Source organism: Arachis hypogaea, chromosome 6 (genome assembly GCF_003086295.3).
Source record: "Arachis hypogaea cultivar Tifrunner chromosome 6, arahy.Tifrunner.gnm2.J5K5, whole genome shotgun sequence".
NCBI lineage: Eukaryota > Viridiplantae > Streptophyta > Magnoliopsida > Fabales > Fabaceae > Arachis > Arachis hypogaea.
Window position 1 is genome coordinate 6,930,230 of NC_092041.1, and position 26,424 is coordinate 6,956,653.

The window sequence follows — 26,424 nt, forward strand, 5'->3', positions numbered from 1 at the left end:
TGCTGTGAACTTACTAGCAAGGTATAATTCCTCTCCAACCAGAAGACATTGGAGTGGAATCAAGCAAATCTTTCGATATCTTCATGGAACAGTTGATATGTGATTGTTTTATCCCTATGGATCCAAGTCACAACTAGTTGGCTATGCATATGCTAGCTACTTGTCTGATCCACATAAAGGGAGATCTCAAACAGGATACATGTTTACATATGGTGGAACAGCTATATCATGGAGGTCCACAAAACAGACAATTGATGTAACATCCTCTAATCATGCCGAAATGCTAGCGATTCATGAAGCAAGACGCGAGTGTTCTTGGCTTCGGAGTTTGATCCAATATATTATGTTATCATGTGGACTGATTGATCATAAGATAGCTCTAACTGTGCTATTTGAAGATAATATAGCATGCATTGCTCAGCTTAAAGGCAGATACATCAAAGGTGATAGAACAAAGCATATTTCTCCCAAGTTCTTCTTTACTCATGATCTTCAAAATCAAAGGACAATTGATGTCCAACAGATTCGATCAATCTGGCAGATTTATTTACAAAGTCATTTCCGAAATCCTCTTTTGAAAGATTGGTCCATCAGATTGAGATGCGCCAATTTTGAAATATTAAATGATGTCGACAAGAGGGGGAGTTATACTCTTTTTTTCTTAGTCAGATTTTTTTCCATTGGATTTTTCTTGACAAAATTTTTAATGAGGCAGTCCCATCACAAAGGATATTATACTATTTTTTCCTTCACTAAAGTTTTTTCCTATTGGATTTTTCTTTAGTAAGGTTTTAACGATGCATAATCTTAAATGGACATCCAAAGAGAAGTGTTGTGATTAGGATAGAATAAGAATGGATGTCCATTTATGGGCAACCCATTTTCTATGTTGAAAGGAACTAAGTCCTTAGAATGAAACAAAATAAATATAGTTTGAAAAGTAAACTTTTGTATGTCTATAAAAGCATGATCTGAGACAAGAGAATATATGCAATAAAAAATACAAAATATTTCTCTCTCTCTACAAATTTCTTTTTTATCTTTTCTTCATATACTACAACATATAATATTAATAGATATATTAATCATCATTATTATATTAAGATAGTAATCATAGTAAATATTATTATTAGAACTATTTAATTATATTTTTTATTTTATATTTATTACTTCTTCTTTATTTATTTTACAACATACAAGACATTTTGATTTGCGTTCAACTATAAAGCAGTTCAACTATAAAGCACGGACCATTCTTAAGTTGCTGTGTATCAAATACGCTCTCGCATATATTCTGAATATGATATTTATTTGATATTTATTTAATATATGTGTTTTTTATATTTAATTATGTTTTAATAAAAAATATAAAATATTTTTTTAAATTTATATTGAGATATTTAAATATTATTATATATTAATTATATTTAATCTTATCTTTAATTTATATTTTTAAAATAAATTTAAAAATAATATATTATTATTTATTAATACAAAAAATATTTTAAAATTAACAAAAAATTAAAAATAGTTAAAATATATATTTTATATTTTAATATAAATATAATATTAAAATATTACTATAAATTATTTTAAAAATATTTTATATTTTATAAACATATAATGTTTCTTATCTTTAAAAAAATTAAAATTTGCGCATCCACATATTTCATATTTTATAGTGTATTGTATCTGTATCAGTATCACCGTCCATGCTTCATAGGTGTTTAACCAGCCATAGTTATCAAATTACAACTTTAATATCCATTTTTTCCTCTAAAGGTGTTCGTGAGTTTTGCATGATAATAAATTGCAAGAAAGAAACACCTATCATGGTTACTTATGCAAGAGTCGATTGCATAAGATCCCCAACTACAAGAGATTCTTAATCGAACTAGTTTGGCCTGAAGAATGCATGAGGGAACAATCTGGAAAGAAGTGTATTTTTGGCTTTCACAATCAAGAAATACACTCCATAACAGGGGATGTGAATTACCGCCAAGCAAAAATACCTGCATTATTGTATAGATAAAAAATAATCACTGGGTTTATATCAATACAGTATTGGAGGAATCATAATACTACTCAATTAATACTATAATATAATACTATTTACTTAAAATTATGTAGTATCATAAATTCATAATACATGATACTCACCAGAGAGGAGCCCACTTGTTATTTAGCTCAAGAAATGGGTATGGCCACCTGTTATATAAGAAAGAAGATTACAACATAAGATAATAATTTAGTCAAAATTTTTAAAGAGGAATGCTAAAGGGTCAGTAATTTTGATGTTTTGTAATCATTAATTGGTCATCAATAGTATTTTTAATGGTGTGAGATTACATTTAATAATAGAAAATCACTCACTTTTATTTTGATGGTTAAGTGCTGGCCAAAAAACACAAAAATTATTAGTTCCTAGACTTTTTTATTTTTAAATTATTTAATAAATTTTAAATATCAACTTCACGTAAAAATAATTATATAAAAAAAAGTGATACTATTTGTAATAATATACAAAAGAGAAAAGAGACATCAAATAATAAAGTACCATGGAAAACCACATGCGTGGATGGCCCATTGGAAAATAATGTAACCACAGCTCCAGATTACAAAATATGAGAATCTAAACCAAGGAAATGGCTAAAAATAAAGAATATGAAATATCATTAGTCCTTAGACAAATAAATGATTTGACAATTATAGAATTTCCTTTTCTTTTCTGGGCATGATATACACTTACGAGATTATTCAGAGCTGTATCCAAGAAGAGGAAAACTACATTTAAAGCATGCATGCAACCCATCAACTGCCAAGCATACAACAACAAAATTATTAAAAAAAATATCCTTTATTCAACAGAGATTTGTTAAGATGTGCAATGACTAGATAATTCCCAATTAAGATTGAATGCACAAATACACATCAAATGAAAGAAACTTTAAAGTCACACTCAGTCACTCACCATGTTTAGTCTTAAGTGAGATATAGATAAGAATGGGACTATAACAACCCAAAATACAACGTCTGTTAGGATCACAGCCCCTGCACATGTCTGTTAAAATATGCAGAATATCAGTTCAAAACTGAATATATATATTAGCAAACTCATTTAATCACTATGTTTTCAATGTGATTATTTCTGTCAACAGATCAGAGTCACGTTTAGATCTTCAAGGGCAATCTAGCATATCATCAAGTATCAATTTTTATTGGAATATTTTCGAAAACAAATATATATAAGACCCAATGTATGTTGATTAGTTGACTTTGATCAACCTGATATGTGGTTTGCATTAGGTAACCCAAGAAACCTGCTCTTTGTTGAAACTCCACTTTTGCATAGCGGCTTTCTAACTTAACAGAACCATTTGTTTGTTTCACACTGTCAATGGTTGATTTGCTACAGAAATTCCAACATCCATGTGCAGAAACCATGGTCCCCATCTAACGCATATGTAAAGTTCAAAGTTAGATGCTAATTAGATGCCTTAATTATCTTACTTCCATTAAACAGATGGGATTTACATTATTCTTGTCATACCCCAAAATATATGATGACCAATGTGAAAGTCCACCTGAAAAAAAATACAATTAGATTCTTTATTGGTCTCGATGCATAGTATAAGAATAATGTAAGACACTAAGATCAGTACTACTGTATGCTTGATATGTAATGAATGCATTTCTTAAATTTTGTTATCACAAAAACTCGGATATCATATAATCATAATACTATGAAAAAGTATAGGGTACCAACATATTATCTGCCAATTTATTGTCAACAATAATTAATTATTATATTTTAAACACATATATAAAGAGACACATTCAGAAAATATATCTATAAAGACACTTCTATTAAACACAGCCATAAAAAAGACAATTTTATTAAACACATTCACAAAGACACTTCTATTAAACACAGTTATATATAAGAGTTGGCTTGGAGAAATACTGTTAGTAACATAGCGAGATTGTAATACTATTTGTCCCAAAAATTTAAGTTCATAAGAACAGATACATGAATGGTTGATCGCTAATACTTTCAAAATAAATCCAACAATATTTGTAAAACATTAGAGTACATAAACTGGAACGAAAAGAATATAGGAACATACTCAGTGTAGTAAACAAAGATGGTTGCATCGTACGTGACAACATCCCAGGCTAAGAAAAGAACCATGATCACAAACGAAAGGAAACGTGTGAGTAAGAGCCACAAAGGGTTCAATCCAACCCAACAACTGGTCCATAACTGAGAGGTGCTAACATGGGCAGAGGGCAAAACGGTCACAACAACTTCATTGTCAGGTTGAGTCACAAGAAGGCTCTCATACATGCTCTCAAAAACTCTATTGGAGGCACCTTCATTCATCCACAGCACCCATAATGCACCTACAAAGGCCACACAAACAATACCAAAGCACACTATGTCATACCATTCTATCTCTAGTGCCATCTTTTTTATGAATAAGCATTTTCTTCAACTCAGAGGACTTGGTTTTGTGAGCATGTCTTAGTTCTTGAATTTTCTAAGTGGACTGGTAGATTTGAATTTGACCATCAGGTTTGAGACCTTTCAGTATGAACAAATCAAATAGCAATATTATATAGTGAATAAATATTATTATTACTAATAATAGTTTATATTTATATTTTTATCTATATTTATTAAAAATAATTTAATATTTATGCTATCTAAATATTAGCTAAAAATTACTAAAAACTGTTTGCTTCCAAATTTTTTTTGGTAAACATTCAGGTAAAGTCGACTTCACGGAAAGTTAATATTCGAGAACCGTTAGATGAAAATTTAGTCAAATCAGTCAAATTATCTAATGGCTCTCAGGTATTTGACTGTACCAGAGTTTCTACCATTTTTTTTACAGATGAAATACTTACTCATAATGGAAAGCAAAATAATAGAGTAGGAAGATCGACCTTATAAATGGTGATTGATTTTTTTTTTGTTTGTCTTTTTTTTTTTTCCTTTCATTCAATTTATGATAAAAACAGAACAACAGAAATATTCGCCACTTTAGAAGTTAAAATACAATAGGTAATTCTGTTTTTGTTCTTTTTTTTTTTTTGTTAGTAAATTGGACAATTCCCAATCTGTTTTTGTTCATGAAATACACAACACGTAATTGATGAAGTGTATGAGAGTTGAATACAGAACTCTCGTTTTCGTCCATCTCTTTGGACATGTTTTTTTGGTTATTGAACTTTGGGCTTATGATTTTAGGCCTTTTTTGACAACTTTTTATTACTCTACCTTTGTGACCAAAATTACAATAATTACAGTATTCATTCCAAAATCAAAAAATACAAATACAATAATTAGACGCTGCTGGATTTACTGCCGATATTATGATTATGATTCTATTAGAAGAAAAGTCGCTTAGTCGCTGTTGTTATCAATTATCCTTGTTGAACCCTACATATATAAACTTGGATTATTGAGTTTTTTGGTGACTAAACTTGGATTATTGAGTTGACCAAACACAACATTTTTTAGATATAATTGTCCTTTTCCGGAAATTTAATAAGAATTTATGTAAAATTCAGTTACACAAAAGATATATTAGGAGATAAACTTCAAGTCAATTTTCATATTTTTTTAAAAAAAAAAAGACACACGTCTTTTTAACTATCTTCGTCATCCTTTTATTGCAAAATGTAAAAGATCTTTCTTTATGTTAATCGTTTGGTTGACTTTAATATTCTACACTACGAACTGCAGTAGTCATGTGGTTCTTACTAACAGCATTTTTTTCCTCGGTGCTAAGTTCATGTTCAATTTTTCTTCTGCTAATGATGTATTATTGGATGCATCATTCATTAAAATTTTTATATATAAGAATAAACAATAAATAAATTCTTGATTTTTTATTTTAAAAATAAATAATTTTTTAACTAATTAAAAATATCAAAACCTCTCTCATTCTTTAAAATGCGAGACATTTAAATCTTTTTGAAGAATTAATTTATTTTTATATATTTTGAATAAAAAATTTAAATATTATTTTAAAAGATTAAAAATATTTTTATATTTTTAATTAATTAAAATTTTATATATTTTCAAATTAAAAAATTAAGAATTTATTATTTTTTTCTTATAATAATGAACTCTTTAGGGTCAACTATGGCTGCTATATGTCCCTTCATTTAAAATTCATGTGCTTCTGGGGTTCAAAAATTGACAAATAATTAATTAAATTATACACAAAGTCTCATCTGATCCCATAGCTAATTTCAATAGTGTAGTATAATGTCCAACATGTGCATGTGACCTTCGCATGAAGTAGGGTTGGATTAAACAGTTTGGATGAATTATATATTAACTATATACGAATTTTTTAAAATAAAAGTCTAATTCATATATAAGATAAATTTGATCGTCTAAACGAATCGGTCTGTTTATTTTTTTTTAATAGAAAACTTTTAAACTAAAAACAAAAATTTGAGCTAAAATATTAGTTTTGTGCCAATTTTTTGTCCATTTAATAAATTATTAGTTAAAACTTGAGATATTTAGATTGGATTTTAAAAAATTAAAAAAATAATGAAAACTTTAAACAAATTAAACAAGTTAACTCGTTTAATTAAGGGTTAATAGACTAAATGTTAGTTTAAATTAGTTTTTTGAGTAAAAAAGTACTTTTGTGTTAAAATAAAAGACTTTTATTCAATTTAAAACTTATTTAGATACGTTTTTTTAAAAAATATATTTTTATTAAAATAAGTAAATTATTTATTTTTTCTAAAAATTAATAATATCTTGTTTTATAAAATAAAAACAAAAAATATTTTTAATATTTAATTTTTTTTAAAATCTATTCAAATATAAAATAATTTTTATTTGTTAAAAAAATATTTTAAAAAATAAAAAATAAATATTTTTTTAAAGTGAATCCAAACTACTCTTAAACTTATTGAATATCTCATTTTGTAGTTCTATTTTTAGAATCAAAACTCTTGTATTTAAACTAATAAAAATATTTGATAACAAAAAAATTAATATAAAATAATTAAAAATTATCTTATTTAATATTTATTAATTATTTTTAAAATTAATAAATATTAAATAAAATATTTTTTTTGTTATCCCTCAAATTTCACTCCTAACATAAAGTGGTTCAGGAGTTGAAACTAAGCCCAGTTTGGATAACTAACTTAATTAAGCTCATTTTGATAAAATAACTTAAACAATAAATGACTCTGTTAAAACTAACTTATAAATAAATTATTTTGTATTTGAATTTTTAAGTCTGAAAGTACTTATTTTATATAAATGTGATGAAAAGTAGAAATATTATGAGAGAAGACATTTTTTTAACTTCTCTATAAGTTCCTAAATAACTTCTTAAAAAATTGTAATTTAATTTTAAAAATTGTATTAGACATTAATACTACTATTTTTCATAAATCAAAAATTAAAAAAAATATATTTCTAAAATTTTCCAAACGAACATAAATCTAACTAGAAAAACATATTCGGAATAACATAATATAAACAATACCAATAAGCGAAAATCTAGCCACATACACATATGTTAGTTATAATTGGACAGTTTGTATTATTTATTAGTTATATTATTGGGCACATTGGGATTTTAATAAACTCTAATAAATAATGTACATGTGAAATGATGTGTTTGTTATGGACAAATAATATGTGATTTGTCCCCCTGCTTCCTGGCCTTTTGTACTTCCCAATGGCCTTCTGTACTCCTACAATATAACAATTTTATAGCTTTAATAAGTTATTAGAAGTATGAGATCATCACTTTGCATTAAAATTTATTTGAAAAAGACTTTTTGGGTTATATATACCTTATACGAGATATATATGATTAGTTTTCAATATTACTATTTAGTATTTACATTTTTAATAACATTCTTGAAATGGAATAATACAATTACAAATATATTAGTAGTATGCATTATTACATGAGTAATATTATTATATGATATATTATTTTTTTGTATATATCTTTTTATATATTTTATTTTTTATATTAAAAAATGATTGATAAAAAAACATTATCTTTCACATTATAAAAGAATATATAAAAGAGATATATACAAAAAAAACATATTTCATCTTGTTATATTATCCGGACAATAAAATGATAGTAAAGCCAAGATATGTTAAGATAAGTACATTTACATTATACTAAAAGGTGGGTAGAAAAAAATTATTTTAAGAAAAAAAAAAAGATTCATCTAGGTATAAAGAATTAATTTCCTATTTTTTTGGTATTGTTGTTATTATTATTATTATTGATTTGTTCATTATAATTCTAATGTCGTTACTAATTTTGAATATTCTAATTCACTTTTAGATGTTCTTTTTAGTAGCATTTTAAATACATCTTTAATATATAATTTTAAATCTTCATTTTAATGTTAATGCACCATTAAAAACAATGTGAAAACTAAGGTGCAGTCGACTTCACATGAAGTTGATAACCAAGAGTTATTAGATGATTTGACTGATTTGACTCAAATTTTTATCCAACTACTACCAGCTATTAACTTCACATGAAGTCAACCGAATCTGAATTTTTATCTAAAAAATAAATATTAGAAAAATAATTGATTTATATTAATAAATTCTAAAAAAAATTAATACTATTAATCAAGTTAGTAATTAAGTAATCATACTAATAACAAAAGAAGGGGGAGGGGTAACTACAACAGTAATAGTAATAGTAATACCTATGATATGAAAATCATTACCTGAAGCATATATGAAGATACATGAATTCATAAGAAAGAGGAGGAGACAAAGAGATAAAGATTTGCAGATGAAAAGATACAGCGAACAAGAAAGCTTAAACACATGCCACCGTTAACCACCGTGAAGCCACAACTAACTATTCGTGAACAAATTATAACTTGCAGAGAAGCTGCCATTAACCACCGTGAATCCACCATCAACCACCAAGTTATGCCCACTCACGTAACCAGATTCATCTGAAGCAAGGTACAACGCCGCCTCCGCAATATGCCGAGCCTTCAACACCACCCCTTTCAGATTCCCATATTCCAAAGTAGAAGCTTCTACCTCATCAGGACCAAGATTAAACGGCTTACATGAAAGTGGCGTTGCAACTCCGTAAGGCGAAACACTATTAACTCTGATTCCATAACCGCCAAGTTCACTGCACGTCGATCTCACGAGCCCCAAGAGCGCGTGCTTCGATGTCGTGTAGTTGTGAGGACCCGTTCCGCCCAACGTGGCCGCCACGCTCGTCGTGCATATGATGGAGCCGCGGATTTTCTTTGCAACCATGGCGCGTGCCGCGTGCTTTATCGTTGCTGCCACTCCACGAACGTTGATGGCAATGGTGTTATCGAAATCTTTGAGATCAAGGTCGAGGATACCGGAAAGGGACCCAAGTATACCGGCGTTGCTGAAGAGGATATCGATGCGGCCGTACTTTTCCAAGGTGAAATTGACGGTCTCTTCAACCTGATTCTCGTCTCTCACGTCACAGTGACGGTAGGTGATTCTATCGGAGCCTATTGAAGCTATGACTTGATGACCGAGATCGTCTTGAACATCGGCGACGACGATATAGGCTCCGTTTTCGGCGAAGAGTCTCACCGTTTCTTCTCCGATTCCACTGGCTGCTCCCGTGATTAGAGCCACCTTACCCTCCAACCTACTTCAAGGTCAAAAAGTCAACGAAACAGAGAGAACAAAACTAAGAAAGATTTGTGGGGGTTATTATTAATTTACCTTTGTTTCTGCATTTGGACTGTGAGTTTCCTGGTTTGATGGAAGTGCTTTTGGTTTCCCAAAACCTGGAAACAAAGCTATTAACTCTTGTGATATATGTTCAATATCTTTTGTATGTTTTTTATTAGGGTCTCTAATGCTATGTAGCCTTTATTTATAAGAATAGAAGAGCGCAAAACTCTAGAAAAAATGATGCCCCACTACTCTATGTACTCCAATGTTCATTTGGAATCATCATCAAGTACTCTAATAAAATACTCTTATTATATATATTAATTTTGAAAATTTAAATATAAATTTTAGTCTTTTACTTTTCTGTCATTAAAAGAATAGGATTTAAAATTTTTAAAATTTATATATATATATATATATATATATATATATATATAATAAGAGTATTTTAATTATTTTTTATAATAAAAATATTATAGTCATTTTCTATAAAAAAGTAATATTAATTTAAACTGATTTAAGAATTGATTTATTATTTTTTTGGTTAAATTAATTTATCTAACTTAATTTTAATAAAAATAACACGATTTAATTAATTATATATGATAAATTTTAATTAATAAAAAACATCTTAAAAAATATTTTAAACGTTTTATTTGAGTGACCCATATATATTTTTCAACATATTACGTGTATATACGATAGTGTATTGAATAGGGTTGATTTTGCACTCGAATCTTACTGCATCCACACAACTGCATTAAATATTTATTTGACTAGTTAAAATGATAAAATGGACCTAGATGATATAATAATTAATGAAGTTATTTGTTAATTACGGCGTACAAAATTAAACTGCGTGGTAGTAGTGTGGCACCGTGGGTGACCATATGTTAGGGGCTAGTAAATTTTATAATTTGTAATTATTAATTAATTATTATTAATATTTTTAATAATATAAAATTATATTTAATAGTGTAGGATTGTTTATTTTTTTTATTAAGTGTTAATCAAATTTTAATAAAAATAATAGTTTTTTAAATTTTTTTCTAAGCGTTAATATGCTTAATAATATGTGTTTTCTGATGAGTTGCTTCTTGATGGCTAACTTAGAATAAAAATAGCTTGCAATCCTTAAATTGTGTAATATCCTCCTTAGTCCTTAACGCTATTAAGTTTTACTTAGAACTACTAATCGTGATTACTCTTTCATTACTGCTTCATGGTTGGCAGAATGCATTCCTCCTCTAATAATAATAAGGTACCTTGACCATCAAACATGAACTTGGCAAATTTGATTGTGAATTAATTATTTTTGTGAACTCAACGTTTCCAACTAGGTAATACCATATATAAAATTCATTACACCCTGTTTCCGATCACATGGCCTTGATAATACTTTTATTGTGCAGTTGAAGGGTCAAGTCTTACAAGTCGTATAAGCTGCACGCAGAACATAATGAAAAATTTTTATATGTATGTTACATATCTAAAAACTAGTATTAGTGGCTAATTTTTTATTATTTCATATATTTATCCTGAATCTAACTGTCCGAACGATTAATTTATCCTAGCTAACTAGGTTAGAAATAGAGAGAAATCAATTAAAGTAAAATTCTTTAAAGTATACGTTATTATATGCGTAAAGTGATAGTGAGACACTGGTCTTTGAAGGAACTGAGGTTGTTATTGGATGAGTAAGCATTATACACCTTTTACAAAGTTGAATTTAATCAGTAATATGGTATAATCACTAGCGACAAAGTTGATTGGAATCTTGTTTCCTCGTGGAGTAGCCGAAAGGTGTTTATCTTTTGGAGTTTAAAGGTTGGGATTGAGAAAAGATGGTAATTAAATTGGGACTGTAATGTCTATTATTGGAGCTTATTAAAGAAGGCGACAAGACAAAAGCCCAACTATGGAAATAAAAGACTCAAGACTAGACTGGTAGACGCTGATGCCAATCTCCAAGGCCCGAAAGTTCTGCCTCCTCTGTTTCTATTTTGAATTTGGTTGCCAATATTGACCCCTACAACTCGCGTATAACTTAGGATCAACTTCATTTTTTTTTGGATATGGGATCAACTTCATCTTCACTTGCCAAATTGGTTAGTCATAGATTAGGACCTATTTTTGTCCAAGAACGGTTTGGTCCAATAAAAAACTGACTTTTTTTTATCTATTTTTTAGAGAAAACACTCAGGTCCACTCCTAACCATTACTTCGAAAATTTTTTTCAAAATAAAATAAAAAAATAATTATTTTTAAAACTATTTTTTTTAATTTTAATTTTTTAAATATGATTTTTTTTAATTTTAGTGCAAGTTTGCTGTACTTCTGACGAACTCTATAATTTTTATAGAGTTGGTCTAACCCAGCAAATTTCACTTCAAATTTAAAAAAAATGGTTAATTCAAATTCTTAAACTTCACAACGAACAATAACAACCATTATCATCGAGTGCATATGAATATATGAGAATACATAAGAATAAGTCATATTTTTATTAAAAAAATAATAATTTTTTTTATTTATAATAAAAAAATCCATGTTAAATATAACTTATTACCATGTATCTGTATATTTCTACACACGATTATAATAGTTATCATTTACGCCTATAATATTGAAGAAATTATAGTTATTATCTGTATATTTTTATGTACTCTTATATATTTTTGGAAATTATGATCATAACTTACAAGTTGAAATTTTTTAAAATTTGAAAGAAGTTGGTGCGGGGATGTAACGAAACCGTATAAAATTTATAGAATTTGCTAGAGGTACAACAAATTTACTCTAACCCAAAATAATAGCAATCCTAAAATTAAGGTTAGAATATTGAATTTGAAAAAATAATAATTTTTTTATTTTATTTAAAAAAAATCTCATTACTTCTAATAACAAAATGCTTTTTAATAAAAAAAAAAGAGTTCAATCTAATTCTTGTTCCTATCTCATTACTTCGAATAACAAAGCGCTTTTTAATAAAAAAAAAATCAATCTAATTCTTGTTCCTTAATATAATAAGATAACGCGATCTTTCCATTATTTTTATCGTTAACTTGTACAATATGAATGTATGACACTTAATATGTCACCTAAAGAATTTTTGTTAAGTAAAAATGACGAAAAAATTTACTTATTTTATTGCTCTATTTTGTGTCGAGACACTTTATTCTTCAAAATAATCGTGAGAAATCGAATTAAATGTTCACTCTACTTTTTTAAAAAAGGTATGGAAAGGTGAACAAACCTTGTAATTAAAAGTATCAAATATAGAATGTTGTATTATAAAAAAGCACGCTTCATAATATTAGGAAATAATTAAAATGATCAATTTCCTTATTTTATAAGGATACATGGAGTAAGTAATAAATTAGGTTTAAATAGTAAAAAAATCAAAATTAAACCACAGTACACACATCATAAATTGCTAGGAGGTAAAGAAGCAAAAACAAGCATACATCAAATTTTAAATAATAAGCATATAAACCACATCCAACTTATTACTCTGTAATATCAACGAGAACTTCATTTATTTTTTTGAAACAGGGCTATTAACGGCTAACAAGCCTCCGTCAACGACCAAATTGTGTCCACTAATATAAGCCGATTCATCAGAAGCAAGAAACAAAGCAGTTTGTGCAACATGAATTGGCTTCAACACAATCCCCTGCAAATTAGCACCAGCAACACCAGCACTTTCAACTTCGCTTGCTTCCATACCAAGAGCTTCACATGCCAAAGGTGTGGCCATAACATAAGGTGAAATCGAATTGACCCTAATTCCATAAGCTCCAAGCTCACCACACGCCGAACGCACAAGACCCACAAGACCATGTTTGGATGCGGTATAACCATGACCAGCTCCACTGCCACCAACCAAAGAAGCTATACTAGCAGTGCAAATTATGGAGCCACGTGTCTTTCTTTCCACCATGACACGTGCCGCGTGCTTAATACACGCCGCTGCTCCACGAACATTCACAGCTATTGTGTTATCAAAGTCATTCAAATCATAATCAAGTATGTTACAGAGAGAGCCTGCAATTCCAGCGTTACTGAACATGATATCTAAGCTTCCATATTTCTTGATAGCAAAAGCAACGGTTTCTTCAACTTGTTTCTCGTCTCTAACATCGCAGTGATGGTAACTCACCTTGTCTACGCCAATGGAACTTGCAACTTGAAGCCCCAATTCATCGTTAACATCTGCTATAACAACAAGTGCACCGTTTTCCACAAATAACCTCGCTGCTTCTGCTCCTATTCCATTTGCTCCCCCGGTCACAATTGCAACCTTGCCTTCCAACCTAAAAATCAAGCAGATTTGCATCAAGGTATGATTAAGAAACTAAACTAAATCTACTATCAATTGGTCCAACACCACTTGTTCACATAATCCACTCATATAACATACTATTTTCTAAGTCACTAAGGAATAAAAAAATATGTGCTGTGATATATATTAAGAATTAATTAAGAATTACCTTTGCTTAGACGACATTGATATTAATATGGCTTCGCTGCTTTGATGTGGAAATCTGGCTTACAATTGATAAACTTTTGTTGACAGAGGCAAAAGCTGAAGGCATCATGCTAGTTATTTCATCAATACTCTGATTAAATAAAAGCGAGTGATGATTAGAATTTGAGTACATAAGAGTTTAGTTACTATTTGAATAGCTTCACACGTGTTTGTTGAGAGTAATAATGTATTTTGTATTCATTCAAAATTCAATTCTGAAATAATGACCACACAATTTCCATCCTTATTGGTGGACGGACATGAGGGGAAGAAAGATCCATATTCCATCATGACTTGAGTGTGATTTTAGATCCACTAAATTTTAGATCCAATAATTACAAAATTTCATCACTTCTTTTGCTGCTGAGCTATAATGAATGAACTACCAATTCAGTTTTTGTTACTTTTTCACCAAAAATAACACGATCTTTGAAAAAAAAAGTGACTTTGATCTTTGTTTTTTATTTATGTGAGACATCTGTGATTTTTTTGTGAATTTTGCTGTTAAATACTAATAGAAAATTGCTAATCTGTCATGTTAAATTAATGAGATGAACGTTAAATGCCTAGGTGAATAGTTAAAAAATGATAGAGACTGATTTATTTCTAAATCTAAATTGATTAAAAATCTATTTATTCTATTTGTCCAAAAAAATTGATACAATATTTTTTAAATTAATTTTTTATTGTTGTGATATTTATTATATTAATATTTTTTTCAAATAAATTCTTGATTATATAGTATAATAAATATAAATTAATTAATAATAATCCTTGATACATTATTATAGATATTAAATAAATGAGAAATGATTGAGAGGATTAAATAAATAATAAACCTAATTATCCTCCTAACTCTATAAAACTAACATTTGTCAAACTTTTTTATATCTCAAGAAAAAGTATTTTTCTCTCTTAAATATCAATTTTTTATTCCTATTTTAAATTATTTTGCTCACTTATTTGGTTTTATATCCTTTTTTATTCTCTCAAATTCGTTCTCTTTATATTTTTCTAAACTTACAAATATAAAATAATGAGTTATTATCTTCTAAGTCTAAAAAATAAAAAAGCTTTCATGTGCCATAATCAATCACAAGAATCATTTGACACAATTTACCGAGATTATTAAAACATTAAAATGAAAATAAAAATTTTTATTTTTATATAATTTTGCTTCTAAGTTATTAATTGATGCACTAGATTTACTTTGTTATTCCGTTTTCGTTGATTTGCATTGGTTTTTTTGGTTATATATAAGAGATATCACTTTATACATGGCTATATATCCGAACAATGTGAGTTTTAAAGACTTAAAGTTCATAATAAGTCATCACTTTTTAATTATGAGAAGTGTTAGGGCATTAATTTTTGTGTTTTGTAACTATCATTTAGTCATGAATAATATTTTTAATAGTGTGAGATTATATGGTAGAAGATCACTCACTTTTCTTTTGATGATTAAGTGATAATCACAAAACAAAAAAGTTGCTGATCTCTTAAATTTTTTCTTTAATTATTATAACATTCTTAAACTCAATGTACAAAAAAAATTTAATTACTCTACATATATTATTATTATTATTATTATTATTATTATACATGACACATATATTAAATAATGTGTTTATTAATTTTTATTTTATTACTTAAATTATCTAGATAATAAAATTAATAATACATCACAGGATTATTATTACTAATTTATTACATGTATTTCAATTTTATTATTTATATATTTAAAAATTTTATTGAGAATTATTTATTTAATTCTATAATAAAGGGTTTCTTTCAGAAATAAAATAAAAGAAATCTATTTTTCTTCACACACCATTTTTTAACTTTAATTCTCCAAATACAATTTTTTTTTTGTTTAGAACAAATTTGTCGCATCCCGGCTAACTCTCCCTTTAAATTTTTTGAATCTCACGTTTTTAATCCATTTTAATCCATTATCATGGTCTCCAAATAGTATATAGATCTACAAACAGTATATATGAGTACACAAAAATACACAAACAACAAGCATAGCTTCTTCAAGAATTCTTTTAATTATAAATTAAAAAAATAAGCTATATTTAACAAAGATTTTTTTCATTATAAATCATATTTTATTTTGAAAAAAATCCAATTCATCGTTAACATATGCTATAACAACAAGTGCACCGTTTTCCACAAATAACCTCGCTGCTTCTGCTCCTATTCCACTTGCTCCTCCGGTAACAATTGCAACCCTGCCTTCCAATCTAAATAAGTAAATATCATAGCAGAGTAGTCCATATATTGGATATAATTGTACAAAGAAATATTGAACAGGTAGTAAATTTAAAAGAAAAATTGTTAGAGACTAATATAATATTTTTAGTATATAAAAAAAGGCAGTGAGTTAGTATTAGTTGAAATATCTATCAGGCATAGTAAGTAATTAAAGAACTATTTGAGTTATAACCTGTCTTAAATGAAAAAGCGGATTACAGAAGTGTATTAATTCTAATTTGATCGGATTCATGCTTGGGTAATGTATGTTTCTGTAACATCAGAATAGTGTCTTTATCAAATAAGTGAAAACTCGCAAAACAAGGTAAAAGCTAGGAAAATTTAATCATTTTTTCTCCCAAATAAACCCAATTTATATATAGTTATTGACTTAAGCGTTCAGAATATTTTTTACATATATAATTATATATACTTCACGGTCAAACTTGAAGAATCCTTCCGGTATATTTAGACGAGGTATAGATTTTAGATACCATCAAAGACACCAGAACATATGAAAAAATATTAATTACCTAATCTTTTTCAATTTAAAAACCACAATTAATTAAAAAATACTGTTTGTATAATAAAATAAGTCACCAAAATCAATAATCATATATAAATATATGTATTATTTAATTTATTTTTAATATATATTTTATACTAATAACTGATTTTTAGGAGTAATTTTAATGTAGCCATGATATGATTGATTAGCCTAACATATTTTATTCACATAATCCACAATTCAGACAAGCACCCTTTATACATAGGATTGCTAATAAAATGCTATTTTCCAAATCACTAAGGAGTAAAACCGGCGATCAACTTGCTTTTAATAATTATATGTGTTGTCATATTGGTTTAAATTTTATCTGACGCTAAAATTAATTAAGAATTACCTTTGCTTAGACATTGATAATACGCCTGCTACTCTCGTTACTTCTTTGAATCAGATATAAGGATTGTTATTTCCCTTTCTTCTTTAACTGTTTCTTCTCTTTAGCTCAGTTATGAGTGTTGGGAGTTCCCCACCTTTCTCTTTATTGTCCTGATATGAACGCCTGTATTCTTTTTTCATTGAAATGAAAAAAAAATTATCTTTTAAAAAAAATTAAAAAGATAATACTACTGCTTCGCTGTTTTGCTGTGCAATCTTGGCTTATAATTGATAAACTTTTGTTGTCGTGTTGTGTATGGTTAAGGGACAGAAGGCGCTGCAAACTTGTTGACCACACAATTTCCTACAGGGACAGGGATTATGCAGAACCATATATTTTTATATTTATGTTGTTAATTAAATAAATTTATTTTAAAATATATATACTATATCATGAATTAGTTTTACATTATCCAAGTTATGAGTGTGTCTCTTTTAATTGAGTTATATTTAAATAAGTTATATGTTTATTTTTTTTAGGCTCTTTTGAGAGTAAGTGTCTAAAAAATGCATTCTTAGTTTGGCCAATCAAAATAGATTCTTGCCTATTTTCATCGTAGTAAAATTGGTGACTTAAACAACATCTCGCATGAGGGATGAGGCATTATTAAACATTAAAACCTTATGACAATACAGGAGGATACATTGCACTAAAAAAAAAAATTTACATTATATCGTTCTTTTACAGGACATTATATCATTCAAAAGGGTACTTCTTCTGGCTGTAATACGGGCAACAAAGGCTCTTGCAAATCTGAGTTTACGGGAAACAGATTACACTGCGCATACTGCGCCATCAACTGGTCCACAAGCACCAAACCTACCATGGCCTCTACCACGGGTACAGCTGCAACAACAGTCCAAACAATGATTTCACACATTTTTCCACTCATGGATGTGCAGGCAAACAAAATATGTTTATATTTTGTAATTGAAGATAACACAGACACGTGACAATTTTTCATCACATAAGAACTATCTGATCTTAGTTTTAGTTAATTCTAATGTACTCTGTACTCTCCTAGCAATTTAAATGAATTAATATATAAAGCATACTCTCTTTCCAAGAAGAAGAAACGAGGAAGGCAAAAGGCCGAGTTTCTAACCTCTTGGGACAACACAAGGATCATGACGACCACCAACTCTCAGAGTCGTTTCTTTTTTATCTCGAGTCACCGTATTTTGCTCCTTCTGCACAAGCATAACACCATGTTCACTTCAGATAAAATACTTAAGTAAACACAGTCAAATTGTCACGAAAAGGACCGCCTGATCAGCTAAACATCTAGTGAACATATATATGGCAGGAAATTAGATGAGTTGGCCTTTTTATACCTTTCATTTTATCTTTGATAAAATTCACACAAGAACTCACTTTTTCATTGTTCAATGCCAGTAGTTCTACAATTTAAAATTGACAAATCATGCGTGACCAGGAAAACAAACGCCCTTTGCTCCTCAACTTCCACTTAAAAGAGGACTTTTGTTGAGTAATGAATATGGCATCTGTCCTCACGAAAGTGGTTAAGTAAACTACCTCAACTACTGATTAACCTTCCCGCAAAAATGAGAGAGAGAGAGGGAGAGGGAGAGAAAGACTTACAGCAATAGTTGATGTCGGCTTGAAAGCTATTCTCATGTTTATGATTTCTCCATTGGAAATTCCACCCTGATTATCAATACAGACAATAGTAAGTAAAATATTTATAGACACATAACCATCATACTGCACATCTAGAGACAGCTAATTAGTAATAATAGAATGGAAATTGATACCTGTATCCCACCAGAACGATTTGTTCTTGTCCTTGTCCTTCCATGTTCATCTATATAGAACTCATCATTGTGTTCACTCCCAGTCAAAAAGGTACCTGTAATGATTTCATCAAGCCATCATCAGACAAAGTAATTGAAGAAAATAGCATTTTTAAAACAATTCTGCTATAGTCAGGTCATATCGTAGCACAGGCAATCAGAGTTAATAAAACATAAGCAATCCAAATACCTGCAAACCCACTACCAAATTGAAAGCCCTTGGTTGCAGGCAATGACATAGCAGCTTTAGCGAGTTCAGCTTCAAGTTTGTCAAATACTGGTGAACCAATCCCCTGATATATAATAGATTCAATTATACTCTTAGGCGGAAAGATATATTGAACATCAAATAATACAGCACTAAAATAAGTTAAAGCAGTCTTCCTTTTGTTCTGCGTGCTAATTATTAAAGTACCAATAGCAGGATCAGAAGAGCCCTCTAACATTGATGGGCTACAAATCTAACCATGGATACGTGCTACACGTGAAAGCGAGCTCTTAAAACTCCCAAGGATGACTTGAGCACAGCTTGTTTGAGTTCAACTAAGGCCTAGTTTCCAGTGTTTTCTAGATTTTATAGAATATTCAAATCATGCCTTCATTAGATTAATTTTATAATCAACAACCATTCAAGAATGAGTGTTTTGGACTCTTGAAACGCCATGCCCCTTGTATTCTAGCAATTCAATGTTAAATCCAGAAATTCTCTTCGGTGTTTGTTATTACTAGTACTATTATTATCCATGGGTATCAACTACCAAGTACCTTACACTCACCCATAAAACCCTTGTGTTATTATATATTTTATGAATTTTACAAGTTTACTTGTACCCTAAATTGTAACTGCTAACTTGCTCAGTAATTTTATGCTGACAGACAAAGGTAGAAAACTTACACGTGGACAGTTCCTCACTATGCATGTCACAACACCACCAACAGAATCACCTCTAACTCGGACAGCATCAATAGCAGCTATCATCTTCTCTGCATATTCAGGGTCAGGACATCGAACAATGTTGCTCTCGATCTGGAAAGTTTCCAAAGAATATATGCCAAAGCAAGATTTCAGCTTCAGAATTGCAATAATATAAGAGAGTAATAACCAATTATGAAAGCAAGTTAGAGAGAATATCCACCAATTTGGCTTACTGCAGTTAGTAAAACATTATGGCATTGGCCTTTTTATCTACGAATGCCATTTTTATTTTCCTAACACAAAATTGGAAAGAAAAGTATAGACATGATATGCAAAGACAATCCATTAGATGAGGGTTGAGAAGATGTCAACCTGATAAGTTAGTACCATTTAAAAATATTAAAGTTAAAACAAATAGTCATCTTCAATTCTCCATGTATAGGATACATTAAATCTCCTTCAAACATTTTTGTTTGACTTAATACTTCAGACAAATTTACAAAAGGCACCAATAAACATATATAAATGTGATATTCACTTTAATACCTGATCAAGTGTCACAGTCTCATTATCAATTAAGTCCTCTGGCAGAACAACCTTGTGAACTTGAGACACATATGCAAGAATCTGAAAAGTAAGAGACCTTTAGCAAAGGATATCCTAAAGGAATTGGCATATAAAAACATGATACATGCACATAAATATACACCAAATATGAATAGACATATATAAATAATTGATGCTGGACAACTTCGCTTATGTCTTTACTGTGTAAAGTTCCTTGTTTCTTTTCTTGTTTTAGAGGATGTCTTATCCTCTCCCTTGTTGTACTTTCCTGTTTTCTCGTTTTAAAACTTTTTGCCTATCAAGAAGAAGAAAATATGTACTCCTCTGCATGTATTTTCAGAGGTGGGAACTGATAGAAGAATAACAGAAAACATAACATACAATGGAAAAAGGGGGAGAATTAGATTCGAAATATTTTTATCCCGTATTAATATCTATTGATACAATTTTACAGTGTCTTCAAAGAATAAGCAGTGGACCGCTAAAAAAGGGACAAAAACTCCATTGTGTAAAACAGGCAGAAAACTCTAGCCTAGACCACAAGACAAGTACACACCTCAGTTCCTGCAAAATCCTTAAGGATTTTTTTAGCAACAGCACCAGAAGCAACCCTTCCAATGGTTTCTCTTGCAGAAGATCTACCACCCCCCTTAAAAATAACAGCCCTGATGCATAAGTTTAATGCCTGTCTGATTAAAAGAAAATGCCAAACTCATGAAATCATAAAAATTGATACCTGAACTGATCTGATACCATACTTCATGTCGTAGGTTGCATCAGCATGGGAAGGCCTATAACCTGATGACAACTCACTATAGTCCTGAAACCCAGAAAATGTAATGAACGAAGCTATAAGCATTACAGAATCATCTAAAGAATACCAAATATGAACTTGTGAGTCAGTCATAAATCATAATCAATTATTATTATCAAGACTCCAAACTACAAGTTATTACTTCATCTAATCAATTGCCAAATAAGGATGATAGATTTACCAAAAGATTATGACAGGAATCGAGGCTATTGGACGTTGAATCAGTTAGGAGTTAGTAGTCAAGAGTTAGTAAAAAAGTTAGGGAGATTAACAATTAGTAGGAAGGGAATAGGAGCGCGGAGAGGCCTCTCCAGCACAAATGTGTCATCCAAGAAAACACCCATCTAACGTCAGTCTTAGCACGACCAATTCAAAGTAAGTCCCCAAACATATATGGCTGGTTTTAAGTGCAAGTTCTGAAGATTATATAGTTTATCATCTTTGATTAACACCCCCTCCCCCCACCACAAAAAAAAACACACACACACATGTGCAAAGAAAAGAAAAAGAAAAAACAGAGGGGGGGGGGGGGGGGAAGGATCTCCCTTTAGTTCAACCTTATAACAGCACGTTTAGAATAACAATAAGTGTTGGTTGTTTTTTATTGACTCTTCTGTACGTGAATATAAGCTATAGCATTAGATACTCACACGTCCTCTTTGATCAGTACTAGGTACAAATACATGGATTGGAGTTCCAGTAGTAAGTCCTGCAATTAACAAATTATACTTCAGTGTTTCATTTTTTTCGGCAATAACCATACAGCTTCCCAACAAATATATAGAAGAACTATTAACCTTCGAAGACTCCTGAAAATATTTTACACGTATCAGTCTCCTTTCTAGGAGTTGTAATTTTGCTTTGGCCTGGCCTCCTATACACAAGAACTGCACAATGTTACTCTTTAGAGACATTTTGTAATGCATAAGAAACAACCATTTCCTATCATTCATAGTTACAACAATGAAAAGCTATCTTAAAATATATTCATCTGTTACACTATGCAGTACCTTCTGTCAAGATCAACTTGCACGTCAGACTCGGAGAGAGGGATGCGAGGAGGACACCCATCAATGACACAACCAACACCTCTCCCATGAGACTCTCCATATGTTGTCACACGGAAGTGATTTCCATAGGTATTCCCAGCCGCCCGTATCTCTGTAATTCACCAATGACTTCAGAAACTCAAACCAGTGTCCATCTCAATATCATTAACTATGAACTCTTAAATGCATAACTGACATTAGATTACAAACCAACCAACCATTTCCTTTAATTTCATTATCATTTAAGAAACACTCAGACCTAATGTTGTCGGAAGTTAAAGTCAAAACCAAGTTAGAAGCATTTGAACTAAGTACACATCATCTAGGAAGCTTAAAATTTAAAATCCTAATAGGTAGAAAGTTTCAGGGGAAAAATAAATAAATCAAATTAAGAATCAATTTCACATAAGATGAAACATGTGTGTATGCCCCCCCTCTGAGGAGTTCTTACATGAACTAAACAACGAAATCACCTATTACAATGAATTACATGCTATATCGAACTTAAAATGTTAAAATACAGCAACGGATTCAGTATTCAAAATCATTAAGCTGGGAAAATTGCATTCATGAAAGCAAATAAATAAACACAACAGAGAACACGTATTTGAAAGAATAAACAGGGAGCAGATTGCAGGGAGAAATTTATATATTATGATGCAATGAAGAGAAAAAAGAGGTGGAAGGAGAGAGTGAACTGACGGAAGTTTTTGGGAATGCGAGGGCGGAGGGAGACTTGAACGTAAGCGGAGGATTGGGATCGGAGGTTGGAATTGGAAGAGATGGAACCGCCGAGGAATGGCTTCGAAGAAAGACAGGTAGAAGAAGAAGCCATTGAAATAAAACAGGTGGAAGAAGAAGAAAAAATGATGAATTAATATTTGAATTGAAATGAGTAATAAGGACTTAACGATGGAGCGATGAGGTTTGGGCGTTAATTGAGTAACCTTCTATGATAAAAAAATATTAGGTATATATGAATAAAAAAGGTAAGGAATAAAATTAATATTCACTTAGCTTAAATAACACATATAGATTAAAATCTGACAAAAAATAATATAAATATACAGTCGATCAATTTATTTATAAGATTCAGGATTTAATATAGAATCATGGAATAGTTACCGTCATAAACATGCTAATTTATGTGAATGGAATTGAAGAAATAAAAATCGAATTCTACATGTTAAAATTTCTTGTTTTTGGGTTGGAGTTCCATATAAATTAATTACCCATGTAAATAATAACATTCTAGGTCAACATAATGACATCTTTTTATAGGTATAAATGATAATAAATATATAAAATTACCAACTATGATTTATTTTAACGATTAATAACAAAGTTTGATTGAAATTGTGCATTATAGAACACAATGAGTAATTATCTAAAATATTAGTTATTCTCTTAATATTTTAAAAAAAAATTAAATATATTATTTTTAAAATTATTAAAAAGATTTAATACTTTCTTATTTAAAAATTAAGATGAAGATTTAAGATTTTCAAATTTTTTTCTTGAACGTATCATATATCAATTGTGATATAAAGATAAGTACGTTAACAAAGCTGAAATGCATTCATAAATTACATAAATAAAAGAATAAAATAGAAAAAAATTATTAATTATACACATAAACGTTTGTACTGTATGAGTTAAAGTAGAATTAGTTAGTAACTTAAAATTAGAAAATAAAATACAATAATAAAAATGTAAAACACTTAAAATAATAAAACTGTTTAAAAATTTTAACTAATATTATAATTTACCATATTTTTTGTTGTTGTTACCTAAAGTATTTTATTTTGTCATTGTATATAACATTCAAAATCTTATATAATTTGAAAGTGTATTATAAATTTATAATTAATTTTAGAGGGACAATTATAAATAAAATATATATTATCTTCAACCATTATTTATAAAACTAAGAAGCATGAGAAAATTAGTTTTTTTCACAAAGATCATAAACAACTCCAAAAACACAACTTCTACAATACATTATCATCACGATTTGTAACATCAACACCGAAAATCATAGTTTTTCACTGCCTCAAAGAGTTGAGATCTACTCATAGTGCAATAATTTTCCCAAAGAAAGTAGAGAAAATGCAATTAATCAAATAAGAACAAAAAATACTTATATCATTATTAAAAGATAAAGGTGAATTACTAGTAATTAATCCTATTTTTCCATTTTCCGAGTACAATTCTCTATTGCTATTCAAGCAAATCGCAAGGCAATGAAAATTACAGATAATCAAGGGGTAGAAACAGGATATTAAAGAGAAATCATAAGCATGATGCTCACTAATGAAAATATTTTGATAACTAAGGATTTGTCTTGGTGGTAGTCAAAATTATAAACAAAATAAATATTGACAAAAATATTTATCCATAAAACAGATGACATCCACATATTCCACAGACTTGGCCTGGAAAATAAAAAGTTTAAAATTTCCCATCATAACCTAATGAAACCCAAAATAAAATATCATCCATCATAACTCTTACATTACCATAAAGACTATAAGAATAAAAGAGAGACAATATAGTCAATGTAATTACCACTCATCATTGAAGATATATTCAATCATCTTACCTGAGCATCACTTCCGGGATAAGATTTAACCAAGATGCACACAATATCAAGCACAGAAAGAAGAACAGAATCATGTAGCAGAGTTAAACATGAAATTTACAAAGTTTCATTTGAAAGCAACAAAGCTGAAATGGGTTGTGGAAAAAAAAAAAAGACCCAATTTTAGAAGAGGAAAGACCCAAAAATCGAGAATTGAAACTTACTACCTTGAAGAGTGATGAATATAGTTTGAGGAATTTAAAAAAAAAAATTAATAGAAACACAATAGAGTGGATACAAACCTCCACAGTAGCTGCAGAAAGATTTCTCTTACCTTAGTTCCTAAATTATTCTGAAATTACAGAAGCCAGGACATCAAAAACCAAAGGAAAAACAAACAATTCATGCTGCATTACTTAGACATCTCACTTGCTCTTATTGGATGCAAAATTGAAGAGAAGAAGAAAACAGGTTAAAACCTTTTGGCAAGGGACAATCAGAATCCTGTTCTGGATTTTCTGCATCAACGAAGAAAGACGCCTCTGCACAACAACAACAACAACAACAACAATTGTACAGACATTTACATCAGATCAAATAGTAAGGAACACACACAACTCATCATCGCAAACCATTACGAATCTGTCATTGGAAAAAGAAAAAAGAAATACCCCTATAGTTGTAGCAGCTTCCGCTGGCACAAACGCCGCCGAACCTGCCTCTGCATCTGCCTCCTCCCTGGTTGCAGTCCTTGACCCATTCCACCACGGCTGTAGCATGCACGACCGTCATCAAATCCTCCACCTTATCCACCACCGCGACGAACTTTACCGCGACCACTGGGACCCATGTTGCCTTAGACTCCTCCACCACCATAGCCGCCGTCGCCACCCATCCACCTTCATAACCCCTACCACCACCACTGTTGTCCCTTCCACCGCGACGACTCCCCTGAAGGTTGGAGCCATCAGGTACAGTGACATTATCTGCCTTGAAACTCTATCATCTCCCCCTTGAAGTTAGATTAGGAACAAGAAGAAGGGAAGATGAAAATAGGATGGAAAACACAGGATAGAATAGGATAAGATTTTTTTATTTTTTTTAAATAAAAATAGTTTTATGTTTAAATATTTTATAGAATTTTGTTTTAATTTATCAGTTATATTTAAATATAATTATACAAAAATATTATTTTATTTATTTATTATGTAAAAATGTTTTTTAAAAATTTTAGAAAAACAAA

General features: G+C 29.6%; 5 protein-coding genes and 1 long non-coding RNA gene across 15 annotated transcripts; 1 reads left to right on the forward strand and 5 right to left on the reverse strand.

Annotated features, from left to right (window-relative positions):
- Positions 1-1,693: 1,693 nt before the first annotated feature.
- LOC112695684 (uncharacterized) lies at positions 1,694-4,590 on the reverse strand. Its single transcript, XM_025748122.2, has 8 exons — positions 4,128-4,590; positions 3,551-3,584; positions 3,286-3,453; positions 2,972-3,061; positions 2,750-2,815; positions 2,558-2,649; positions 2,161-2,208; positions 1,694-2,012 (listed from the first exon to the last, which is right to left on the reverse strand). Exons 1-8 carry the CDS (start codon positions 4,466-4,468, stop codon positions 1,895-1,897), a joined length of 957 nt encoding a protein of 318 aa, XP_025603907.1. The 5' UTR covers positions 4,469-4,590; the 3' UTR covers positions 1,694-1,894.
- Positions 4,591-8,715: 4,125 nt separating this feature from the next.
- Positions 8,716-10,000, reverse strand: LOC112695685 (short-chain dehydrogenase reductase 3b). 2 transcript variants are annotated; one of them, XM_025748123.2, is made up of 2 exons: positions 9,761-10,000; positions 8,716-9,683 (listed from the first exon to the last, which is right to left on the reverse strand). In XM_025748123.2, the coding sequence occupies exons 1-2, from the start codon at positions 9,772-9,774 to the stop codon at positions 8,888-8,890; spliced, it is 810 nt and encodes a 269-aa protein (XP_025603908.1). In that variant the 5' UTR covers positions 9,775-10,000; the 3' UTR covers positions 8,716-8,887. The 2 variants fall into 2 exon arrangements, with proteins under 2 accessions (XP_025603908.1, XP_072054030.1); XM_072197929.1 differs by having other exon boundaries at positions 8,716-9,686; positions 9,761-9,999.
- A 3,003-nt stretch (positions 10,001-13,003) lies between these two features.
- LOC112695687 (short-chain dehydrogenase reductase 3b) lies at positions 13,004-17,663 on the reverse strand. Of its 8 annotated transcripts, none has more exons than XM_072197932.1 (4): positions 17,402-17,663; positions 16,427-16,477; positions 14,206-14,334; positions 13,004-14,028 (listed from the first exon to the last, which is right to left on the reverse strand). In XM_072197932.1, exons 3-4 carry the CDS (start codon positions 14,220-14,222, stop codon positions 13,251-13,253), a joined length of 795 nt encoding a protein of 264 aa, XP_072054033.1. In that variant the 5' UTR covers positions 14,223-14,334; positions 16,427-16,477; positions 17,402-17,663; the 3' UTR covers positions 13,004-13,250. The 8 variants fall into 8 exon arrangements, with proteins under 8 accessions (XP_072054033.1, XP_072054032.1, XP_072054039.1 ...); XM_072197931.1 differs by having other exon boundaries at positions 16,410-16,477; XM_072197938.1 differs by having other exon boundaries at positions 16,427-16,481; positions 17,402-17,637.
- Positions 13,326-18,599, forward strand: LOC140173560 (uncharacterized). The gene is made up of 2 exons (XR_011862839.1): positions 13,326-14,055; positions 17,705-18,599. It is a non-coding gene; the product is annotated as an uncharacterized lncRNA (long non-coding RNA).
- LOC140172893 (chorismate synthase, chloroplastic-like) lies at positions 18,030-25,533 on the reverse strand. Of its 2 annotated transcripts, none has more exons than XM_072197930.1 (13): positions 25,516-25,533; positions 22,562-22,712; positions 22,349-22,438; positions 22,202-22,260; positions 21,474-21,557; positions 21,294-21,386; positions 20,717-20,797; positions 20,150-20,281; positions 19,445-19,547; positions 19,216-19,310; positions 19,043-19,108; positions 18,546-18,630; positions 18,030-18,286 (listed from the first exon to the last, which is right to left on the reverse strand). In XM_072197930.1, exons 2-13 carry the CDS (start codon positions 22,659-22,661, stop codon positions 18,141-18,143), a joined length of 1,134 nt encoding a protein of 377 aa, XP_072054031.1. In that variant the 5' UTR covers positions 22,662-22,712; positions 25,516-25,533; the 3' UTR covers positions 18,030-18,140. The 2 variants fall into 2 exon arrangements, with proteins under 2 accessions (XP_072054031.1, XP_025603912.1); XM_025748127.3 differs by lacking the exon at positions 25,516-25,533 and adding an exon at positions 23,303-24,802 and having other exon boundaries at positions 22,349-22,425.
- On the reverse strand, positions 25,344-26,288 carry LOC112695686 (uncharacterized). Its single transcript, XM_072197939.1, has 3 exons — positions 25,853-26,288; positions 25,661-25,723; positions 25,344-25,533 (listed from the first exon to the last, which is right to left on the reverse strand). The coding sequence occupies exons 1-3, from the start codon at positions 26,055-26,057 to the stop codon at positions 25,529-25,531; spliced, it is 273 nt and encodes a 90-aa protein (XP_072054040.1). The 5' UTR covers positions 26,058-26,288; the 3' UTR covers positions 25,344-25,528.
- Positions 26,289-26,424: the final 136 nt, after the last annotated feature.